Source organism: Dasypus novemcinctus, chromosome 11, assembly GCF_030445035.2.
Source record: "Dasypus novemcinctus isolate mDasNov1 chromosome 11, mDasNov1.1.hap2, whole genome shotgun sequence".
Classification (NCBI taxonomy): domain Eukaryota; kingdom Metazoa; phylum Chordata; class Mammalia; order Cingulata; family Dasypodidae; genus Dasypus; species Dasypus novemcinctus.
The window spans coordinates 41760644-41786482 of NC_080683.1; the positions used below are offsets into that span (position 1 = coordinate 41760644).

Genomic DNA, 25839 nt, shown 5'->3' on the forward strand with positions numbered 1-25839 from the left:
ATTTAATAATTTCCCTAACAAGTCTATAGAGCAAATTAATAAGGTAGGGAAAAAGTGAGTTGAAAATGTTAATTACTAGAAATTGACCAAAGAGAAAAAATATTAAACAACCACAGCAGCAAGAATTTTTGATAGGATGTCTTTGATTTTTCAATCTCCCACATGATTAGCTGTGGAGTACTTAAGGTAATGGAATGTTTGCTCTTATATTTCAACAAACCATACATCCAGGACACTCTCTGAAACCACTTTCTGTACAGCACATTAATTTTATAAACTTCATGACATAGTTGTCTTATGGGACCTCTAACTCACCACTGATGCATATACCCTCCAAGACTAATCCTAGTCAATTCCCAAGTTCAGACTCAACAAACCTTCTTCAATCTGAGATTGGGATAACTGGCACGATTAGAGGAAAGTATCTACTATACATGGGAAAATTTCACTTGTAATATAATAATGCAGAACCAAGTAAATGACTGATAACCAGGACACTACTTCCACATCACTTCTTATTTAGAGCATCTTCCTTAAGACATGATAAATTATGTTTATCACTGGGAAGTTCCTTGAATTAATTTGAAAATGGATTCTGGTATCAGATGTTACTGTGAGTTCTGTTATGAAATAACTATGTTAAAAAAAATTTTTTTAAACTTCATGAGGAAAGAGGTGTCTTTTGCAGTCCCAGCACTTTGCACTTGGCATCTAGCAAACACTTAATGCATAATCACTGAATAAAGTTAATCTAGGTTAGCCTTTTAGGTAGATGGATATTGCATTTGACTCTACATCATCTTTATTTTTTGGTTCAAATTCTGACTGTCACTAATTAGCTGTGCAACCATGGACAAATTGCTTAACTGTACAGTGCTTCCACCTCCTAATCTGTAAAATTGGTATAATATTAATATCTACCCAATATTGTCACTTTGAGAATTAAATAGGACTTCACATTTTAAGTGCTCAGAACAATGCCTGGCACAAGGTAATCTCTGAATAAATGTTAGCTATTATTATCATCAGAATTATATATTTAGCACTGCTCTAGATGCTGGAAAGAGTTCAAATGAAGTATAAGACATGCTTGCCATCACAGAGTTTAAAACCTCATTAAGAAAGTGTTTTGCAAACAAACAAAAAAATCTATAAATATATATTTACCATGGGCATTGTACTTCTTGACCTTACCAGATTTCTTCAATACCCAACTATTTCCACTTATACTTATTTTTCAGAATAATTTCATAACTCATTACACTAATCATATCACATCTGCTAGGTATAACAAGTATACACATTCATAGGATATCTGTCACAAAAAAATAGTACCTATAAGAATATCGCTTTGATATCACTGATGATAACAATATACTTGTCCTTTGGGTACAAGATAATAACAAAGCTGTAATCGTATATGTCCATAAGGGAAAAAGAAGAATAAGCTTAAAGTTTTAGCATGAAAATAGAGACTTGAAATACATATATACATGCACATGCACATATACATGGAGAGACTCACATACAGCATGCACACACAATTTTCAAAATTCAAATTGCAGTAAAACTCTCTAAGTCTCATTTCAGAGAAATGACAGAGGAAAATATTACCACTGGCAGAAAGAATTGCTTTCATATGAATGTTTATGAAGATAAAGTTATATATGGGATGATACTGAAGCAGTTGTGTTCTGAACTTCCACACTGCTGCTCTGCAAAAAACAGCAGTCCTCAATGGTGATTTCCTTCCACCATTCCAGTGGCTCAGCTCATGAGACTCGAGGCATAATTCTACAAGCATAGCTGTCATAACTCTTTTACCTATTCTGTCAAAAATCCACCCAATATAAGATAATTAATTTTGAACCATGCTCCTTTCAGACTCTCCCAAACATTATCTGATCAACCACTCTTTAACATTACCAAAAAGTACAGCTTTGCAATGAACCAAAGAGTGGAAGAAAAAGAGGTTTGAGCTTAAGCTTCTATGCTACACTCAGCTTTACCAACAAAAAGTAATAATAATAATAATTATGGCTAGGAAGAGACAGCAAATTCTAATTTAGTTACTGGGCTTCATTAGTGTCAAAGTTGCCCATTCTCAATGTAATGTAAAATATAAGGAAATGTCAAATGAGCCAAAGAGTTGAGTAAGAAAGCATTTCAGCTCCCAAATCTTATGTCTGATGTGACTTCAATTAAAAATTTGGAGAATATACAACACACCAATATGTGCAAATAACTATAAGATATTCATTATAAATATTTTTTATTATCCACTGAATCACCCATATCATTTTCCTTGGTTGGTAAAGCTTTCTTCCCTATTCTCTCCCATCCTTCATTTACTAAAGAATCTCGTTTGTATCTGCATGAGGCACAATTGTCTTAAAATAGAGTCTAAAAATCCAGGAAGTTGGATTCATTCACTAACTTAGTCACTAGATGACTCTGCGTCCCTGGCAAAATCACTTGTCCTCATAAATGTTCAGTTCCCTCATCTGTAGAAAACAATATTAGCCCAAAATTACTTCCTAGTTATTGTAAAGTTAAAGGAAATAATATATGTAACAGTGTTTGGGGGGAAAGTTGTATAGAGATGCAAATTAGTAGAGTTACTTTTTTACTTAGTTCTAGGAAATGCCTAAAATACTGGCACATATTTGGGTTTCCTACTTTTTTCTCTCCTTCCTGTTTTTTGGCCTTTGCTTCTGCTTTCCTCCTCCATCCCAAGAGACTGGCCAAGTGCCTTCAACAGCTTCTCCAAGAGGGTTTTCCAGGGTTAAAGTTCTATGATCTAAGAAACCTTATTCTTTTACATTTCTTAATATTTGAAATCAGGGTTTGTTATGCATCATGGCACTACAACCACAGACAAAGAAAAAGCCTACTTGTAGTTGTTATTTACATTGTTGTTCTGAAGATCTCAAAGCAGTTTCATTGCTTCTGCAAAATTTCTGTTAAAGTGGAGAAATTATATAGAAAAACCAGAGATTGTTTTTATGACCTCATGGTAAAGGGTAAAGACGAATTTGTTGATCAAGATTTTTTTAAAAAGCACCATTAAATTGTAGCATTATTAGCTCTCTGTCTGAAATTATACTGCAACTCAATAGCAAGATGAGACTTCAGATGAACCATTTATGCTTTAATCACCAAAAAAAAAAAGAAAACTAATTTAATCAGAACTTTTCTTTTCACCCAAAACAAAAGACAATTCCAAGTTTGAAAGAAAGGTAAAAGTAAATGCTATCTATTTCTAGTTTATTAAGTGCCCTTGTATTTATCAGACCCTTTTATTATAGTATGGCAGTTTCAAGAAATTTAGTGTTTTAAAGAACTTGATAGGCAAGAAATTATATAATTTCAGGAATAATCCAAATAATAGTTTGGTCTTCAGTTTGTATTATTCAAATACTAGTCATTAGAAGCCACATGTACTTCCAATTTGTAAACATAGGAAGTTTAAACTAACGACTTTGTAATGTAAAACAAATTCTGACTTCTAAAGCAGGAAATAGCATAGACCGATTTCTCATTATGGTAAGCCTTATATAGAAATCATGTTGTAATACCAACTAAAGTACAGCTGTTCTTTTTTTCTCTCAAAATGAAGGATATCTTAAGCTGCAGACAAAACAAAAATACTTGGAAATAATAAAGGTTTCCAGGTGCTTTCTTTCACATAGAACTCATTTGTTTTTGGAAACCACACAGTGATAAACTGAAGGCGAACCTAAGGGATGCAGCACTGTTCTCTGAGAACAGATGTCATATTTTATATTCTATATCCCAGCGCCAGAATCAACGGCCCACTTGTAGTGGGACCTCAGTAAGTATCAGTCAAATGCATGGAGAGAGGAGAAGATTAGCATCCTGAAGTCATTTTGCTCTTAAGAAACACTGTTTGCTGTTGTGTTTACCATATTACACAACATCTGGGCATCCCTCAGATTTGTGGGAAGAGGGGGGGCAGTTGAAGAAACCGGGGAGAGGTTGCTAGTTTCTAATCTTCAAGCAACACTGGCCAGCTCATTTCTGTCAGTGATGCCAGCCAAGGAAAAACACCATGGAAATATGGAAAACTGGAGTTTGAATTTTCTATTCTGTGTGTTGATCATTTCCCTGCTGCTACCCCATTCCCATGCACCCCAAGTGCATCTTTTTTCCCCTCTTCCTGCCCCTCACCTGCCTGAAGCTTCTTTTTCTAAATTAATCTAGGGCTCCCATGAAAGCTCAAGAGGGGAGACTACCGGCGTGCGCCCTAGCCCTGGCAGAGGCAGATAGGTCGCCCCTCCTTGACCTCCCAGCACATCCCTTGCCCCTTGGTGGGACTGTGAGTTCAAAGGGTGAGAAGGAAGTTGACTGTTAGGGGCAGGACCCCAGAACCGGTCTGTTTTCTGACAAGAAGAAATGTCAGCAGTGCATTCTCCCCCTGAGAGGTTTTTCACAGGTCCTTGAGCTTGAATTGAAATTAAAAACAAAAAACAAAAACAAAAAAAAACCACATTACTCTTGTGGGGACATGTTGGTGCTGGTGTGTATATTAATATTTATTAAATAATAATAGTACAGTGTGGATGTAGTAAAGGGTGGGTGGTTTTCACCTGGCTGGCAAAGGGGTCCGTGGAACAAAAAGGGTTAAGAACCGCCTCTGCACCTTCATAGGCGCTTTGCAGAAGCTGCTCGCCCTGCGCCAGGAGGCCAAGTTCACGTTAGGAGGCCAAGTTCACGTTCACGGTTGAGCTTCTCCCACTACCACCCCGCCCCCTCCCCAATATGTGCGTGCATGTCTCTCTCTCACCCCGCACACACGCGCACACTCTCTCGCGCACACACGGGCTGGGTGGGCCCCAGCAGCAAGGGATACTCACGTCAGCGCCTGGTGTCCCGGGTTTGCCTGGAGCTCCTGGCTTTCCGGGTTCTCCCGCAGGACCCTGAGCGGCGAGAGGGTGAAGGAGAGAGAGAACACGGTCCAAAAATGAGCGCCTGCAGACGCACCTGTCTACAATCCCGGTCCAAAAGAGGGAAGTGGAGTGCAACAGCGCCGATCAACTTACCGCGGGACCCTGTGCACCCTTTGGCCCTCGGTCACCCTGGAGCAAGAGGAGAAAAGGAGAGCGCAGACGTGAGAGGTGCTTGGGAACCGCTGGAAGAACCCCTCGCAAGTTCACCGCTTGGATGAGGGCGAAGGGCGAAGGTTCATGACCCACAGGGTCACATCTTATCCCCACACCCGAAAATCCCTGGGCAGCATAGCTTATCCCTCCTCCCCCATCACACATGTCCAATCCTGTCTTTACTGGGGGCGTCAGGCCCTCTCTAAAGATTCTGCTGAGCCTCTAGAGAAAGGGTGGGGCTGGGGGAGCAGAGGGACCTGGAGATGGAAACTTTTTTTTGTCTTTATTTTTTTAATGTTACATTCAAAAAATATGAGGTCCCCATATACCCTCCCACCCCCCTCACCCCACTCCTCCCCCCATAGCAACATTCTCCTCATCATCATGAGACATTCATTGCATTTGGTGAATACATCTCTGAGCACCGCTGCACCTCATGGTCAATGGTCCACATCATAGCCCACACTCTCCCACAGTGCACCCAGTGGGCCATGGGAGGACAAGAGATGGAAACTTACGTCGATGCCATCGATGCCCGGAACTCCAGGGGGCCCCGGGGGCCCCGGAGGGCCCTGCACGCCTGGGGGACCTCTCTGGCAAAATTAGCACACACAGGTTAGTGGAGCACGTTTCCCGAGCCCCTGACCTCGGCCCTTTTCTCGCTGTATATGCCCCGGTTTTTGAAACTCAGATATTAAACTTGTCTCACTTCTAAACGAGCACAAATTTCGACTTCTGGTTGGAGTAGGGGCCACACTCTGGGGCCATCAACACTTTAGAGCTCATTAAATCAAAGGGGGAGATGAGGAAGGAAAGATCTAATGCCTCTTTTAAAAGAGATTAAAAAATTAAAATGGGGGTCATTTAATACCTCGATTAAAGCAGTCATTGCAGGTCAACTGTTCTGGCCAAAATAGAACAACCAAGAATGGAGATGCTCCACACCATATCAAAACAGTGTCGTGTTTGTTTGTTTAATCTTTGAGATCTGCCCAGTTGAATCTGGTGGGAATATTGTAGTAGAAAAGATTTGGGAGAAGTGGGACCAAAGAGCCACTAAACCCAGGGCTGGCCTCATTTCAGATTTACCTGCAGTGTCACTCCCTTGCATGAGGTCTTTGCACCTCAGCTTCAAAACCAAGCCAAATTTCAGATTGACTCTACGATGTGACCCCTTTTTCCACCTGCAAACAGCTAAACTTTGAAAGTGCTAGAAGAGAATGTTGGCTTCTGAAATTGTAAGAACTTGTTGCTCTAGGGAATTTAAGATCTCTCTCTCTCTGTCTCTCTCTCTCTCTCCCTCCTTCCCTCCCTCCCTTCCTCCCTCCCTTCCTCCAACTCTCCCTCTGCTGAATTAAAAAGAAAAGAAAGAAAAAAGACTTAGTTCATCGTGGAAAACTTTGTTTTTCTAAATTCCAAAGACCAGACAGTTTACAATGGGGTCTTTGTAAGTGAAATCTAAAACCGTGGCTGGGCTCCCCAGCCACTGCCCAGCCCTCTCCGGCGCGGGAGGGAAGAGACGCCAGAGCCGAAGTTGAGGAAAAAGTGCTGGGAGCCAAAGTCGCTCTTTCCAATCTCCCGGCCGCAGCCCCCGCCATCAGGGCACACGATTTAGTGTCGCCACCCCGGCTGGAGTTGCGGGAGAGGGAGCTTTAGTGCTGCTTGCCTGAATTCCCGCCTTCTCCACCAAGGCCTGCTCTTGACTGAGCCCAAAGGGGAAAGGGGAGGTAAGAAGCAACACATTTAAATATTAAAACACAGTCTTGGGTCACCAACCACCTTCAGCGCCTGTGTCTGCTGTGTTAGGGACAGGTGGGGGTGGGGTGGGGGGAGGCGCCCTTGCCCGGGCAGAGAGATCATTTAGGGTCCCGGGCGCGAGAGTTGCGGGCACTGCAGGTGCGCGTGGGTGCAAGAAGCGCGCTGCCCGCGAGCCTTGGGGATGCTCTGCTCCTCCACAGCTTAATTCGCAGCTGCGCCCGCGCCTTTCCTTGTGTACCTTTGAAAGAAATGCAAGCACTTCTCGACCTCAGCTTACCTGGTCGGCGGTCTGGCTGGGCTGGAGAAGAAAAGATGGGAAAAAGTAAGAATGGGCTCCCGCGAACTCGCGCGCAACTTACTTGTGCCACGCACAGGCAAAGCGCCCGCAGAAGCAGTAGTAGTCCCAGGGCCCCGTGGTCCCGCGCCGTCCAGGCCATGCCCGCCTCCCTCTGCTAATCCTCCCGCCCCGCTTTTTCGCCTGCCACCCCACTAGGCTTCAGGATCCGCGACACCCATTAAGTGGCACTTCGTCCCCCGCACAAAGCGCCCCCGGGAGCAGTGGTTGCAAAGGTGCCCCAATAGGGGAGGCAAAGGTCCCTCCTGCTTTTGAATGGGCCTAGAGAGGGTCCTGGGGATTGGAGGAAAGCTTGCGGGTCTGGGAGGACGGATAGAATAACAACAGTCTCCCTTAACCCTTTCCCCGCCATGGCTCTGGAGGCCAAGACTAAACAGGCAGCTTTGCCTACGCCCCACCCACCCCAGTGCCTCTGCTGTCCGCGGAGCCTTCCCGGACTTCCAATGCCGCTGTCTGCGAGTAGACAGCTGGTGTTATTGGGGAGATGTTTGCGGGAAAGGAGGATCATAGGCCACCCAAGGTAGAACCAGACACCCTAAGGTGGCTTCTACCATCCAGGGTGCAGGAGGAACCTGTGCTTGCTTAACAGCTGTCTGTTCCTTACAGCCAAGCCAGACTCTTTAAAGGAGAGCAGAAGGTGGGGAGGTTGGGGAGGTGGGGTGGGGTGAGGATGGGAGGAAGGGGCCTTTGCTGGTGGTAAGGGACTCACTGTTATTCTGACTGGAAGCTCGTGACAAGTTTCTCTCCTGGGTCGCAGAGGGTCGCAATGGATCAGCATCCATTGAAGTTCAAACTGGAGGGGGAAAAACAAATCAAAACAAAAGCAGCAGACAGTTCAGTTTCTTTTGGAAGAGAAAAGGAGGTCATCTAAGAAAGAGGAGTTTATAAATATAGTCCAATAGCTAAGTTAGTGGAGACCTACTGTGTGAACTAGTTGAAATCAGTGGACCAGGACTTTTGCTTTTCCTTGAATACAAATTTTCCTATGGAAATGATCTAGAAGCCCTTCCTAAGTTTCTCTGATCATTGGATGTAGATGTCATGAGCTCTTAATTACTTTAGCATAGCCCTAGCCAGGAAACAGACAAGTTGCTCTGACTTTTTCTATTTCTGGTCCTCATCACAACTTCAAGAGATAAATTGTATTCAAATGAGACTCCTATGAGAACAAAGAACTATCCAAGTCACAAGCCAGTTAGTGTCAGAGTCTAGATTTGAACCCAGGTCTGTGAATTCCACAGGATGTATATATTCTAAGGGCTTAGATGGGAGAGGATTGGAGATAGTAACAGCAAAAGAGATGACAACCAGCAGGACAAGTGGGGGGTGGGGGCAGGGACTCTAGTCTTGAAAGAAATTCACATGCTAGAGAAGACATTCTCCATGGAATGGTTTACAATGCAGAAAAAGGAAGGGCCAGAGCTAGAGGGCATGAGGGGGAAATTTAGGACTTGGAAAGGGTAAAAAGATAAGAGAAAATATTTTAATTTTATATACTCTTATTCATTGGATGAAGAGATGTGAAATTTCTAGACCCTTGAAATCAAAATGTGTCCTGAGAACATCTTACATTTCAGCAGGTGTGAAAGGAGATAGAAGAAGGGAACAGGAAAACAGAGCCGGGAAGAGCTGCCAGGTCCAAATCTAATAGAGCTTCAGGCAAAAAACATGACCCGTTCCACAGGAAACCTGCCCCATGTTGACCCTCTTTATTGAGGAGGTTCCTTGCTACGTATTTCAGATCAGATCCATTATTTCTTGGTCAGTCAACACCCTGGCATTATGCAGATATCTGGTTAAGTATACAGATCCCAAATCTAAACATCACTTCTTTTCTTCCATCCAAAAGTGAGTTCCACTCCAATCTACCAGGCAAGTGGATTCTGGGTCCAGATTTGAAATCCCTGGATGGAAGATCAAATTTGGAGAGAATGGAGGATGAAGCCCTCCCCTCTACCCATAAAAGAAGGGAAAGTCAGACAAAAGGAAGATTTCCATTTTATAAAAGGGTGAAAATAAGAGCAATAAGCTCTCACATTCCTTCACTGAGCCCCTTCCCACATGATTCTGAGTGTCCTGGAACTCCCCCCTTCCTGCACTATCCTTGCTTCTTTCAACCATACCATACATTTTCTTTAGGAAAAACTGAATTAAGGAGGTGAAAAGAAAGTGAGCAGTTAGGTCAAGACATATTTTAAGATGAAAAATTATCTAAATTTTATGAGACATATTTTAAGATGGAAAATCATCTAAATTTTATGCTGATACCTGTAACCCATGCTGTGAATTATTTTACAACCGTGTCCCAACAAAGAACTATTTTCCAAACTACGCAATCTCTTACAATTAAGAAAATCACTTTAATCAAACATGTAATTTTTACAAGAGGTCTGGTTTGGTTGGGATTTTGTTTTTGTTTTGTTCTAAACTAGCAGTAGAAATTTAAAATGGAAGATGAAAGGAAGAATGGTACTAAATTTTCTTTAATGACTACTAAATACCTGGTACTACCTCAAACAAGTGATGGGTAAACTGGGTCTGAGAGCTTAAATCTTGGCCACAGGCCACATAGCTAGTAAACAGCAGAGTTGACGTTTCAAAGGTGACAGACTCTCAACCAAGTGTTTTTTCTACTACCCCATTCAGCACTGCAGAAGAATTCGGGCTGTCTCCAGAAAGAATCATAATTTTCTAAGCAGGTAACCATTACACTTGGTGATAGAACATTTGTATTAAAGATGAATAGAAAAGAATAGGTCTTCTAGGAAGTAAAATTGTGTAGGCTTGTTTCCAAAATCTGCTAGAAAACTTCAGAACTACACTGAGAAACTTTCATAAGAATTCAGATTTTTCCCCTTTGCATGCTGGTTATAAAAATATATCCAGGGAAGCGGACTTGGCCAAATGGATAGGGCATCCGCCTACCACATGGGAGGTCCGTGGTTCAAACCCCGGGCCTCCTTGACTCGTGTGGAACTGGCCCATGCACAGTGCTGATGCGCGCAAGGAGTGCCCTGCCATGCAGGGCTGTCCCCCACATAGGGGAGCCCCACACACAAGGAGTGTGACCCATAAGGAGAACCGCCCCTCATGAAAGAAAGTGCATCCTGCCCAAGAATGGCACTGCACACACGGAGAGCTGGCACAAGATGACGGAGAGCTGACACAACAAGATGACACAACAAAAAGAAACACAGATTTCTGGTGCTGCTGATAAGGATAGAAGTGGTCACAGAAGAACACAGTGAATGGACACATAGAGCAGACAACTGGGCGGGGTGGCGGGGGGGTGGGAAGGGGGGAAGTGGAGAGAAATAAATAATAAATCTTAAAAAAATATATAAACATATATTTTTTTAAATATATAAAAAGAAGCAAAACTACTGGTGTTCCTCTAAAAACTGACAGCAGTTACATATCCATGTGCATAATAAAATATCCCATGGGAAAAAGAATTACAAGATGCAGATACAAATTTTGTCATAGTAAGAAAACCTGTCTCCTACCACCACAACCCTCAAAAGAAGAGACCACTCACATAATTTTATTCACTAAATAATTTCTGAATAGATAATTCAAACTAGGCATGCATTATATTCTGAAAAAATGATTCCTACTTTAGTTGTCCCGAGAAACTTTAATTATTTGGCTAAGCAAGAAACCTATATCCTTTGTTTGGATGGCTCATTAAAGTTACTTATTGCAAATGCAAAGTAATTAATTAAACTGTTTTACCCCAAATTTAATTCTTTCTGGATAAAATGGTATACCTATTTAAGTATGCAAGATGCAGTTGTGGCATGGGATAATGGTGGAATGAAAAGCAATTTATCTGTGCCTACAGGCTGAGTTATTCACAGTGTCACATAGATCGGGGGTTTCTGAACACATTTGTGCATCCATATAAACACCACCTACATGCTAATAATCATCTAGACAACAACCTTTCTGGAATGCAGTAATGAATACCAATTTGCAAATTAATTACTTTGAAGGAAGATTGGCAGAGTGCCATAGTAAAAGTCATTTTCAAACAAGAAATCATTCTTCCCTTTGAATTCCCAGTGACAAAATAAATATGACAAATATTTTAATTTAACCCTTTAGTCAAAATTTTGAGGTCTCAATATTAAGCCATACACTAAGGAAAACTTCTGGAGAAAGCAAAGATATCTCATTACCTACAATGAGTTCACAATCTGTAAGACTTGAGGAAAATACATCTAGAAAAATAAAGAGGTTTTTTTTTAATTGATTGGATAGAATAGAAAATGACCTAGCAAAATCCATCCTCTCAGCATAAAATGCTTTTCCATTGTCTCAAATTAAACCAAGCTGTGTGAGTGTAAGAAATCTTACCTCTGCCCAGATTTGAAATTCTCCAATTCTTTTCTATAAGATCCTAAGGTATAAATCCAAAATACGTAAGGTATTTTGGCTCCAGCTCTCTATCTTTTAATGGGACATGTGATTTCTACTTATCTTGCTAGGTGGTTGAGAAAGATTAATGAGGTATTTAAGCTGTCCATAAGAACTAAACAATAACAAGACAAAAACTAATAACAGACAACTATCTTTTCCTCCTGAGAGAGAATTTTAATGACAAACTATGGAACATGGCTCAATATTAATGAGAATGGCATAAGGCTTGATTTTTCCAAGTGATTGCATTTTACAAGTATAAAATGCCTCAAATCCAGCTTTTTTGAAGACAAATATTTAGCAGGTGCAAGATGTTTCACCAAGTTTTTTTCTACCCAGTGACGACAGAGAATTCAAAAAACACTTGATTTCTCAGATATCCTTCTTTTTAATTTATGACAGAATGCTTGTATCTTCCAGTATATAGAACCTGATTCAGGTTACTGGTTTCTGCCCTGGTTATTGGACAGGAGGCTCTAAGTGCTTCAAAATCAGAAATTTCCCTAACTCTATGCAGATTAGGTCATGTATTTCCAGACATAGTGCTAGGAATGTGGTTAAATCTGAGGAGGTGACACTTATCCAGGTCATATCAAAGACTAAGGCAGCATAAGGAAAGGGAGAGGAGTAGCCTTGGAGTTTGCAGACCTAAGCTGCTGTAATGCATTCATATTCATTCAACATACCTTTACAAACACATTCATGTAAATAGAACCAGACACTAAGGAAGAACCAAAAATGTTTAGTATATTGGCAGTATATAACCCAAAACATGCTTTTGACTATAAACACTATAGCCAGTTAGATTAGAGAGATACATTTATGACCAAGGTCATCAAGAAGAGATCATATAGTATGTAACATGTGAGTGAGGTCCTAAAAAGCATTTCAGATTTTCGTAAGCACATATGGGGAGAGTAAAGGTTAGGGTTCTGAAGAGAGGGATGACAACACAAGATGCAAGAGTGGAAAAGGAGAGACCAATCAATAAAAGAGATCATATTAGCTAGGACAAAGAGTAGAGGCCAGAATTTCTTTTTAAACCTTGAATTCTAAGCTAAGAAATTTGAATATTAGTGCATAGATAAGTTTTCATCAAAGAGTTTTCTGCAACAGGGTTTGATACAGGCAAAAGTAGCATTATTTAAAGAAACTTTTCAAAGAGATTAATTTGATAGCAAATGCCTGCTCCTTTGAGGCAGAATCAAGTTACTGCTGTAGAGCATCAAAAAAAATGTTATGCTCTGAACTAGGGTGACACGTGCTGAGACATCTGCAAACTAAAAAAAAAAATCCCCTCTCTTACCACATCCCCTTCAGCTACCATCTTATTTTCTGCTCCTCTTTATACAAAACTTGTAAGAGTTATCTATATATATTGCCTCCAATTCCTCTCCATCCCTTTCTCTCTTGAAATCTTTCCAGTCATGCTTTCACCCCCAACACTCCAATAGGTAGGTCTGCTTTCCTCGCGATTGTCCTCACTGGTTTCTGAATCAGTGGTCAACTCTTAGTCCTCATCATTTGTGTCCTATCTAAAGAATTTGAGTCAGTTGACCACTCTGTCAACCTTGAAATACGTTTTTCCCTTGACTTTCATGACACCAGCATCTCCTAGTTCTCTCCTACATCAGGGGTTGCTCCTTCTTAATCTCACTAAATCTTCCTCATCTCACTAACCTCTAAATGTTGATTGTTTCAGGGGTCAGCCCTAGAATTTCCCTATTATGCTATCTTTTGGTGATTTCATCCAGTTTCATGTTTTTTAGACATATGCTGAAAACACTCAGATATCTCTTTCCAACCTGGCCCTGTTTCTTGAACCCCAAAAGCATATATCTGACTGTTCACTCAACATCTTTACTTGGTTGTCTAGTAGGCATCTCAAACTTACCTGTTCAAAACCAACTCCTGGTCTTCTTGCTGATACCTGCTCCTCCCACAGTCTTTCCCATCTCAGTAAATGGCAATGCTACATTTTTGATTACTCATGCCAAAAATATTGATGCCATCCTTGATTCCTCTCTTTCTCCTACTCCAAAATCCTATTTGCTCTACCCTCAAAAATATATCAGAATCTAACCACTTTGCACAATCTCCACTACTACCACATTGTTCCAAACCAAGATCACCCCTGTCTGAGTTTTTGCAAAAGCCTCTTACTGATCTTGCCTGCTCCTAAGTGCTTCCACTCAACTCTCTCTACAGTCCATTGCCAAAATAGTAGTCAAAGTGATACTTTTAAAATATGAGAACATGCTCCTTATCTATCCAAAACTGTCAAATAGATTTCCATCTCACACAGTATGAAAGCCTAAGTACTAACAATTTCCCACCTCCAACCCATCATATTATCTCCTCAGCCTCATTTCCTACTTTCCTCATTCTCATTTCAGCCAAACTGGTCTCCATGCTGTCCTCAAACAGAGCTGACAACTCCAACCTCCATCCTTCACTTGCTGTTCTCTCCTCCTAGAACCCCTTCCCCAAGAAAGAGAGCTAAACCCCTTAACTCAGGTTTCTGCCAAAATGTCTTCTTCTCCATCAGGCCCTCTCTTCAGGCACTCCAATTTCCTGCTTTGTTTTTCTACATAGTATTTATGATACTTGGCATACTATACATGTACTCATTTATTCATTTATGTCTATCTCTTCTTCCCAGAATGTAAGGTCCAATAGAGCATTAATATCTGTTTTCCCCACTACCTAAAATAATACTTATAACTGAACAAATGCTTAATAAATATTTGTCGAATATTAATGAATGAATATATAGAGATGGGTAAGAGAGATGATAGTGATGAGTAAATTGATAGATTTGTCTTCTGGTTTGATTATGACTTGGAGCAATCCCTTTTCCCTGTCTAGATTTCAGTTTTTTCATGTGAAGCAAGAAGTTTGGATTAAATATACTCAAAAGTTTCCTCTAGCTCTGAAAGACGATGATTCTATTGATGTCATGTTATAACCAAAGAAGCGAAGCATTCAGAGATAATACAAAGAGAAGGAAAAGTGTCATCAAATTGGTCTCTTGCTTCATAGCCACCCAATCCATTCAACAGATTGCTTTATCATCTTAACCCATTTATATTTCATAGAAATAGAAAACTAATAGCACTGATTTTTTCACCACCACAGAATGAGCACAACTGAGACCAATAAGAAATTTTTGTGCCCTCAGTTTTCCATTAAAAGCAAGCATAACCTTATTTAGTTTTTATCCTAGTTAGCCGCTTTCTGCTATGTGGGCAGTTTTATTTCTGTGTGTTCTTGTTTCATTGCCACCTAGTGGGAAAATCCAACAAATGTTGATAATATGCAGCAGGCTAGGTTTCATCTTCAAAAAAAATTGTTCTGACAGTATATAAAAATATCTCAATCAAATCACAGTAGTGTCATAAAAAGTATTTTCTATGGACATATGTCACAAATATTACCATCCCTTCTGTATTAAATATTCAATACTTCCAAATGAGAGAGCATTTGTAAAAAGTACACTTGCCAAAAACAACTTAATAAGCCAACTTGATAGTTTAGGTAATATGCATAGTAGATGTTATGATTCCTTAAACCACTAAATATATAATTATCCTATAATACTTTTCAAATATCAGAAATAGTATTAATCACAATCTCATAATTGATTTTTCCCATGCTATCATTCATGACACTTGCGTTTAATTATTTTTGCATTTGAAGGATTGTTTGATTTACTTCTATGGAGCAAAGAAAATGACAGCTAGCTTCTCTCTCAACTGTTCTGCCAGCTCTTTATATTTGTTCTCACATTTTCTCTGATTTTAACAAAAATAAACATAGAACAACACATTTGAAATACATTTTTTAAAAGTATCATATCTGCTGATTAGTAAGGTTCAATACTGTTTAATTGGAATATGGGTAGGTAAAAAGAAAAATGGTTAGAATCATATATTTGTAAAGCCACATAAACTTTTATGTTCCCTCAAACAAGCCCCAATGCCTGGTATATGTCCCTTAAAAGCAGGAGAAGCTAACTTTGTTTTCTAATAGAGCTGTACCAAATAACTCTCCTAGGCAATCATGCTGACAACAAACAATAAAGAATGTGTCATAAAATAACATGCTTTTATGGTATACTGCCAAGAAACCAAGCTTTGTAGTGGGATAAATGGCACCATCCTAAAATATGGGCAGAGAGGTAAATAGGAAATATGGAATTTACTACTTTAAAATCAAACTAACAATGTATTAGAGCAGTACACTGGGAAAAAACATAAAATGCTCTGAGGCCACTAAGTAACCATGAATGATGAGTAGGTGTTTGGTTGTAGACCATATGAGCAGCTATATTGCAAGCCTTACGAAATTCTTTTCCTTTTCCAATTTGGGAAAGGGAAAGGGACAAAAGATAGGATAAGCAAGGGAAAATCACAAACAAGAACAATATAAACAAGTTTTTTAGCATTAATGGTCCATCAAATGTTTTCTATTGTATTTTGGATTATATAGTTCCTAGAGCTACTTCTGACATATGATTATACCTTTGGAAGTGATGTTTTGCTTTTGATTTACTTACTAAAGAGAGGGTTGAACCTGAAGAAAGTGTTCATTTAATATAGAGTGTCAAGATTAGAATGAATCAAATGTCATGAAGAAAACTGAAAAATGCACAATCCCTTATGGTTTTCATGCTATTGGCACATTTCATTTTAATTTAAATTTTCTTACACAGTAATATTGAATAATTGCTGCCTCCAGATTGAGAGAAGTGTGGCCAATCAGTAGTCCTTCTATCTCTGAGAATATGTGGATATTGTGGATGATACCCATGTGATGGATGCCCATCGCTCTCTCAATAGATATGAAGAATGTTGCAACAGAAACAATTTCTACCTGCATTCAAGGACAGGTAGTTATGGTTGCTCTTCAGCATTTACCAGCAACTTCAGATTTCAACCAAATTGGTGAGAAGTTCCAGGTCACAGGCCTAAAGAAAACTCATGTGGTCCCTTGGGCTTTGTCTGTGGGCTTGTGATAGCATTTGACTCTGTTTAGTTTAGAAAAGTGAACAGCAGTGTAGGGAGATTGATAAAGATTGAAAAGGAAGAATTAATAAATGTGGAGGTTCTCATTTATTAGGAAACCCCATTGTTTCCTGGATAACTATTATTCGTCCTCAGGATTCTGCTCAGACATCATCTCTGTAGGAAACATCCTTGATCAGCACTCCTGCCCTGATCTGATTGTAATGTCTTCTCCATATGCTTCCACGGCACCCTGCACTTTTCACCCTCATGGTCCTTAACTTGTTATATTGTGATCGTTTACTTATCTCACCTGCTCCCACCGCACCCCCACAATAGACTGACTGTAAACACCTTGAAGATGAGGCCTGTTGTTTAATTTTGTATATCCAGTAGATAGGCACTCAGTGAATGCATGCTTACTAACTGAATAAACAAGTAGGATTAATGGCTTACGACATGTACTATACAGTACAACCTTCCTTCTTTTTAAATTTATTTTGTTTGTCCTACAAAGTCAATCCTGAAAAATCTATGCAAATCACAAATGTCTTCCAAAATAAGAAGGATGAGGCAAGATATGCAGTTACACTTATTTTTCTTTTTTTCAAAATAAAACTATTTAGCATAGTATAAAATAAGGTCTATTAAAAATTTTACACCTACAGCTCTTTCTTATAAGCCAAACAACCTTCTTGAGGTCACTCCTTTGGGTAAGAAATAGAACTATTGCTTGCTATCCTATAAAATTGTTGCAAAAATCAAATAAGTCAATGGGAATTAAAGCATTTTAAAAATTGTAAATTGCTATATTAGAGGTATTAAGATATTTAAAAAGCATAAATGTGGGAAATGGATGTGGCTCAGCCAATTGGGCTCCTGTCTACCATATAGGAGGTCCAGGGCCTGATGCCCAGGGCCCCCTGGTGAGGGCAGCTGGCCCACACAGCAAGTGGGCCCACGCAGCATGCTGGCCCACGTGAGAATGTGGCCCCCACGCAGGAGTCCTGCCCTGTGTAGGAATGCTGCCCCACACGGGAAAGCCACCCTGCTCAGGAGTACTGTTGGATGTGGAGAGCTGGCGCAGCAAGATGATGCAACAAGAGACACAAAGGAGAGAAAATAAGAAGATGTAGCAGAACAGGGGAGCTGAGGTACCACAAGAGAGTAATTGCCTCTCTCCCACTCCAGAAGTTCCCAGGATCGGTTTCAGGAGCCGCCTAATGAGAATACAAGCAGATACAGAAGAACACACAGCAAACAGACACAGAAAGCAGACAATAAGGGAGAATAGGGGCAGGGAGAAAGAAATAAAATAAATCTTTTTTAAAAAAAAGCATAAACGAGCTTTTCTTACAGAGGGTTTTCTACTTTGTGTTATACAAGGTGCAACTTGAGGAATAATTTTGGTGACAACTTTGAGGTCTACATTCTCACTTGTCAGTCCTTGGATGTAAAGAGGATTTTCTTGGCCTTTCACCTCAGCCTATTTTGGTTATTGTTGTTGTCACCACCACTACTATCATCATCATCAGGTATGGAACTTTAATGGAGCTTTACGTTCAAATCTCTTTTGTGTTTCCTTGTCAGGGAGTCAGAATTCAGTTTGCTCAAGAAAGAAATTCTTAAATGCCTATTACAAATACTTTTAATACTCACTACAGTGTACTGATTTTGAAAAGCTCCTTGGTGGACCAGAAATACATTATAACATCAGCTGCTAGGTTCTTTGTTACCTTCCTGTGCATGGCAGAATAAAATAGAAAATAGTTGGTTCTATACTTCCAATTTTTTTCTCCACTGTGATATAAGTCTAGACTTGGCAAAACAAAACAAAACAAAAATAAACAAACAAAAGTCTACAATCAGCTGTAACATTATTGTCTGAACTATAGTATAATGGAATAATATGGAGATTTTGGTTTACCTTTCTGACAATTTAATAGCATCTTAGTATCCAGAATTCATAACTATGACTTGAAATGGTTTCTTAAGGCCAATCACTAGTCAATCAACAAATACTTGATTGGTATTCATCTCAGTGATGGAGTAGCCTAAGGTTTTCTTCCCCTCACCCATGGTCTAGAAATGACAAAGATAATGTAGAAGAAGTTCAGTGTTGTCTGAAAACTTCTCCAGTGTTATTGCAAAGATCTTGCTGCACAGAATTTCAAGATGGCACTACAGTGGTCCCCTCGTCTTTCTAACCCAGCCATGAGAGGTGTGATAACTCATTAGTTGAAGAAATACTTTCTCAAGTGTCTACAAACCAAAGCAATAATGTGGCAGTTACAAATTACTTCCTGTCCATCACAGAATACAGAAATTTCACACTACCCTTCACACTAATCACAATTCTTCCCTTGAAAACAAGTTATTCTAACAATTCCATCTCTGAGATGCCTGATAACCTTTTTTCCTTTGGTGAAGTAAGCGCACAGAAACAATTTAAAATCATTGTCTCACCCCTGCTACACTCCATGATGTATGTTTTGTGACTAGAATTCAAAGACTCTATGCCAGAGAGAGGGAAAGAGAGCGATGTTGGCATCAGTGGTTATTTATTGAGTTCTAAATTCTTCACTTTATCCAGAACACTTTATTCATTTTCATTCTTGTTGGTCAGATACCATATAGCTTACTAACCTCATCTCTCACCACTCTTCAGCTAGGATCCCTCAGCCCCGCACACACAACTCACACACTCACATTTTCACACACACATATCACCCAAATCAGCCAGTCTCCAAATCTTTAAATGTGGCCCCTTATGTACTTCTTTTTCCTCTTGTATGCGGCTTCCCTCAGATAGAATGCACTTTCTCCTTGTCTTTTTCCAACTCAAATCCTTCGATTTTGAGGTTCATTCCTCTGCAGAATCATGGCACTCCTAACCTACACCATTCATCTCAACCTGTCTTTGAATGGTCTCACTAGTTATGCAAACACCGTATGTACCATGCCAGTATTATAGGTGCTCCAGATGGGCGTGTAGCATCTTTCAAGTAGACTTTAAGCTTCTCAAGCCCAGGAGGTACTATCTTAACTTCCTCAGATTCCGCATTCCATCTGGTACATTCCACACTCAAAATAAGGGCTTAAATGAATGGGAAAAAATGAATAACTGTTCATTGTTTAAGACATTAAGCTGATTGTCAAAAATATCTGAGGTGTTCAATTTTAGACACTCAGGATTTTGTTTTGTGTTTTTATCTATGATAATATATTCTTTTATACTCACCGGAACAGAAACTTGAGGATTATCTACAAGTTTCCCCAGCACGGCAAAGCCATCAACATCGATTTGGCCTCTTGGCTTTAAAGGTAAGGATTCAATCCTGTTACAGTCAATAAAAAGAGTAACACTATTCCTTTCCACACCAATCATGATCTTATGCCACTGGGAATCAAACAAAGAAGGCAAATTCGAAAATGCAGCCGTTTGGAGACTTCCATCCAGTCCTTTGTATGAAAATGCAACGGATTTTGTTTGTCCATTAATCTTCACTCCAACCTGCTCCTTCCCTGAGGAATCCTGAATCTGCCAAATGCTCCAGTTCTTTTCAAGTGTGCTTCCAGTCATCCGAAAAGTAGTTAAAAAGGAGTATTCTTCAGGCAATCCACTGGGATACAATTGCCTAAGCAAAAATTTAAAACAGTAAATATAAATCTTGTTTTCTGCACCCATATGTACTTACCACATTCCCTTTTTATGCTATTTTAGATTCTAGACCTACAGAAGAGCTACAGTATAAAAACTATGGGCTATTTGTCCTTTCACAACTGTTCATAAAGACCTCCATAGAGGTTCAGTCATTTACCTACATTAAGGCTCCATCTTAAAATACACGTAAAAATCTTCATAGCTAAGGAGGGTTCCCAATGTGTACGATCCCAACAATATTCCTATTTATGCTACCCAAAGAGCTACTGTTCAGCAATTCCATGTCAGCCAAAAAACACATTCTTGCAAAGTTCTTGGCAACATTTCTTCTACAAGTGAGAGAGAAGATCATTTGGAATCCAAACCAGCTCTAATAGCTTATGAAACCTTTTAATTAAAGCAGCTTTTAATTTTTTTATTTTCAGTGTAATGTATTAGGATTACATTTTATTTCTATCATTATTTGGGTATTCCCCTCCTCGTTTATATCCTAGACCCACATTAACATTTTGAGGATCATTAATTGTGCAACCTTTAGAAGCTTCTTCACACTAAGGATATTTGTCTTTCCAGTGATTTCCAAGCCTGATGTCAAAGTAGCAGCTACTTTCTGTCACTGCACGTGTGACAAGAGAAAGGTGGCCACTTCTTCTCTCCTCCAACCCAGTTGTTCCCCAACCCGCCATCTAATTCTGTATCATTGCGTGAATGTACCTGAGGCATCTCCAGTCCATATGAGACGGTGACCAGGAGCCGCCCAGCTTCTGTTGGTGCCCAGCTGCCCCAGCTTTAAAAATCCAGGTCTATTAAATGTAAGCACCATCTTTCAAGGACTTGAAAGTTGTGTCTTTCTGCCTTCAGACTTCTAAGCATAGAAAAATTCCTCAGCATGCAAGAAATGCGAGGAAAACTACGTGCCAATTTTGTTTGCTAAGTGATAAAATTTGAGATTTCTGAGAATAGCTATGACCAGGATCCAAAGTCCCAAGTAATCTTCATGTCAAACTTCTATTATATATCACCCTTCTTGTGAAGAGCAGAGAAAGAAATGGAAGAAAAAGTAGCTAAACGGGTGCTGATTTAACTTGTTCTAGAAATAAAAATGAATAACATATAAATTTGTTGTATTGGCACATGAGTTGTTGCTCCTTCCATTACAATATCTTTTTGGGTTCAGGAATAGCTAAATCAGAACACTGAAACTACTCAACTTGCTGAGACTTTCCGTATTTACATTTTTTAAAGACGATTTATGTATTTATTTTTCCCCTTCCCCTCCTCCCACCCTGCTGTTTTTTGCTGTCTATGTCCATTCACTGTCAATCTTCTGTATCTATTTCTCTTTTTGTCTTCTCTTCTCATTTTTTCTCCTCTAGGATTCACCAGGATTTGATCCTGAGGATCCCTTATGTAGAGAGAGGTTCCCTGTCAATTGCGCCACCTCCATTTCCAGTCTCTGCTGTGCTTCACCTTAATTCTTCCCTCCATCTCTCTTTCTGTTGTGTCATCATCTTGCTGCATGATTCACTTGCAGCACGGGCACTGGCTTACCACATGGGCACTTGGCTTGCTGCCCGGGCATTGGCTCACCACACAGGCAAAAATTCTCTTCTTCTTTTTCACCAGGAGGCCCCAGGGATGGAACCCAGTTCCTCCCATATGGTAGGCAGAGGCCTTATCACTTGAGCCATATCTGCTTCCCTTCTCTATTTACTTTGACTTTCTTTAACTTTAGAATTTTATCATCTCTTTTAGTAAACAAATTTATTCATGTTTTTTCTGCAAAAGTTTTTGAAACTTTTCAATAAAATGGCTCAACTATATCACCAAATTGCATTGTTTTATTAATTCTATAAAAACAGAAATATGGAACCTTTCATCTCATGTTATATTATATTCCATCCATGTACTTCTTTTGGCCATGCATTTCTTATATGATTTTGGCTTGTATTTATGGTAGTGAATTCCTCTATCATTATAAATTTTCAAAGAATCATTGGTGATGTGTATTATTCTTATTGCAAAATTTATATTTAGTAAGTACCTTATATATCTGTCCAGTATACAGGAGGTTTTAACCATGTACACTTAAAAACATTACATGTGAAGCTAAAGAAGAAATAATTCAAACAAGAACTATTTACTAGCTTATTTTTCCAGAGTGGAGATGTCTATCACATCTCTCCAGATATTTGGTTTTATATATTATAGCTGATGTTTATCAATTTTGCAAGTGACTTAAAAAGTCATATTTCCTTTGACTTCAGAGTCTTCAGAATTATACCTATTTCAGAATAACCTCTAGCGAAGAAACTAAGGTTCACTAATGATAACAGAATATAATCCCTGATGTATTATTATAAAACCTTGTGGGGAAGTGGATGTGGCTCAAGCATTTGGGTGCCCGCCTACCACACGGGAGGTCCTGGGTTCAGTTCCAGTGCAAGAAGACAAGCAAGACAGCAAGCTGACCTGACAGGCTAGCATGGTGAGCTGATGCAACAGGATGGAAAGGGAAAACACAATGAGAGACACAACAAAGCAGGGAGCAGAGATGGCTTAGGCCATTGAGTGCCTCTCTCCCACATGAGAGGTCCTGGGTTCAGCTCCTGGTACCTCCTACAAAGAAGATGAACAGACACAGAGAGTACACAACAAATGGACACAGCAAGCACAAACAATGAGGGGGGAGAGAAATAAATAAATCTTTTAAAACCTTGTGGAAGTTTATACATCTCATTCAACTAACCTCAATTAATTTGTTTTGGGAGATAAGGTTTAAAAGTTTTACCCAAAGATGAAATTTGGCAAGAATCCATTTAAATTAAGAATGGATTTTTAAATATTCTTTTCAGTTAATGAAGTAGATTTAACTAGATGCTTAAAGAATTTATTTTTCATTCCTGTCCAAATAGTTATTGTTGAGGTGTGAGGCTTTGGTAAAAGGAAGAAAAATCCTTAAACTTTATCTTCTTTCCTTCCTTTAAGTATTCTTTTTCTAGACTTTTAAAAAACTGATATGTGTTACCTACATATTTGTTTATAGATGTTCCTAGTAGGGCTGTAGGATTTCATCAGTTCCTAGAAAAAAGAAACCTTGCATATGTCTGCACTGATTCTAGAAGTCACCAAATCTTGCTTAGGTGATTTTTTTGCAAAGACATCATGAGGTTAACTGAGGAATTTCTCTCAATTTGTGCTTTATGAATCCTTTCCGTTCAATGAACAGAGATCATGTTGAAAGTAAGGTAGGACGTGCTATCCCCACTTACCTCTAACTTGGTATTTACCTCAACCTTGGTTGGGGTTGCTAGAACACCTCATTTATAGACATATTGCTAAATCAAGGAAAGTCATCTTCCTTTTTCTCCATGCATACGAAGAAAATATATGTCCACAGATGTAATTAAGATGATATCCCATTCGTTATGCATCATGCTTCTGCTCCATAAGCAGTCATTGTACTCTGGGAGCTGGCTGCCCCACTGGGCACCCAACATCTAGTAGGAGACAGAGCCCATCCCTGCCTGCCATCCAGATCAGAACAGTTGCTCATGGCAGGTGCTGGGAAATAGGAGGCACACTGAATTGCATCACCAAGCTCAGGAATGACAAATGGGTTTCATTTGTGAGCTAACCCTGAGAGGTGATGGCTGCCTGAGGGCTGTGTTAAGAAGGATTCTGAGGAAGGACACACTCAGTGGGAAAGAGTGGTGATTGCTATGTCTGCTGTGGATGCAAGAGGGAAGCAGGAGCCCAGAGTCATGTATGGGCCCCCCACCCCAGTTGGGCAGATAAAAAATTGGAGACAAGAAAGAGAGGGGGCATGCCCCAGGTCACACACTACCAGGCAAATCAGAATGCTCTACCACTGTTAGTTTGGACATTGAGGGGATGAGAGACAGCTCTATGGGTACCACAGGAAAGACAGTATTAACAAAGAAGTGACACTTCAAAAAATCTTTCAGGGAAGCGGATTTCGCTCAACAGATAGTGTCCGCCTACCACATGGGAAGTCCAGGGTTTAAACCCAGGGCCTCCTGACCCGTGTGGTGAGCTGGCCCACGTGCAGTGCTGATGCACGCAAGGAGTGCCGTGCCACACATGGGTGTCTCCCGCATAGGGGAGCCCCACGCACAAGGAGTGCACCCAGTAAGGAGAGCCGCCCAGCGCGAAAAAGTGCAGCCTGCCTGGGAGTGGCACCGTATACATGGAGAGCTGACGCAGCAAGAAGACACAACAAAAAGAGACACAGATTCCCAGTGCCGCTGACAAGAATATAAGCAGACACAAAATAACACACACCAAATGGACACAGAGAGCAGACAATGGGGGGGGGGGGGAAGGGAGAGAAATAAAATAAATCTTTCAAATGAGGCTAATAGTATAGTATGCCAATATGGAAGGAGGTAAACATTTTTAGTATTCAAATGAATAAGATTCACGTACATGTACATATGTAAGACCAAAAGTCTTCGCATGTCTAATTTATAGGCCAATAAACCCCACTGTCTTCTTTGAATACCTGAAATTCTGTTCTTGCATATATGCTATGCACATCGATAAGTAAACCTGACAGTATACATAATCTAAAAGAGATGGGTCTATAAATGTTTTATTTCATTATATCACAAACTGCACAGAGTACCTTCAAAGGAGAACCATAAGGGTTTGAATAAAAGATAAAAAGTCTTTGGACCTTGAAACATTTGTTTGTAACCTTAACTCAAAGAAAGGCTAAGAACTGTGTTCATTAAAGGGAAAAAAAAAAAACAACCCAAAACCCTCCCCTCAAAAAAAAACACCATGTTTGCAAGTGGGAGTTTAGTATGAAATTATTCTCCCTAAAATAAAGAATAAAAGGTAGCAAAAAAACACAAAAATATATGTCTCGTGCTCTTTCAAAAAAATGTGAGATAAATATGGAAAAATTGTGACTATCACATTAGCTCCATGGGTGATAATCTGTACCTTCCACGAAGATCCTGCTCATGTTTCATTTTGTTCCTTCTGAGTCTACATTCCCTGGTTCAGAAATTCCCTTTAAACCAACACAGTCTAATCCCTCTAGGGCCAGAGCAATCTTCCAGCCCCTGCCCTCCTGCCACCTGGCTTTTGTCCACTATGGAGAAAAGATTCTTCATCTATATACACTCTCCCCTTCTTGTGCTCACCACCGCTAACAACCAACACTTACATAACACCGCCTTGTCCCAGGCACTGTTCAAGCACTCTCATTTATTGACATTTATGACATATTACTGTTATTATCCTTAATTTTAAGCTGAGGAAATTGAGACAAAGAAGGGTTAAGTAACTTGTGCAAGAATAGACTACCTCTTTCGGACTACACCTATCTCAGCCCTCTGGGTCTCCTCTTTCTCTTTTTATTTCTTTCTTCTACTTCCTTCTTCTGCTCCCTTCCTCCTTTTCCTCTTCTCTCAATAAACTTTGCCAGGGGGAAGCAGATGTGACTCAACTGATAGAGCATCCATCTACCATATGGAGGGT

General features: G+C 39.9%; 1 protein-coding gene across 1 annotated transcript in view; it reads right to left on the minus strand.

Annotated features, from left to right (window-relative positions):
- The window catches only part of COL9A1 (collagen type IX alpha 1 chain), a 92214-nt gene that overhangs the window by 55281 nt on the left and 11094 nt on the right, over nucleotides 1–25839 (minus strand). Inside the window, exons 6-11 of the mRNA XM_004482920.3 lie at nucleotides 19906–20302; nucleotides 7946–8029; nucleotides 7159–7179; nucleotides 5642–5716; nucleotides 5064–5099; nucleotides 4878–4940 (exon numbers count right to left, since the gene is read on the minus strand). Of these exons, the coding sequence (XP_004482977.1) occupies nucleotides 4878–4940; nucleotides 5064–5099; nucleotides 5642–5716; nucleotides 7159–7179; nucleotides 7946–8029; nucleotides 19906–20302 (676 nt within the window). The remainder of the gene's footprint in view (nucleotides 1–4877; nucleotides 4941–5063; nucleotides 5100–5641; nucleotides 5717–7158; nucleotides 7180–7945; nucleotides 8030–19905; nucleotides 20303–25839) is intronic.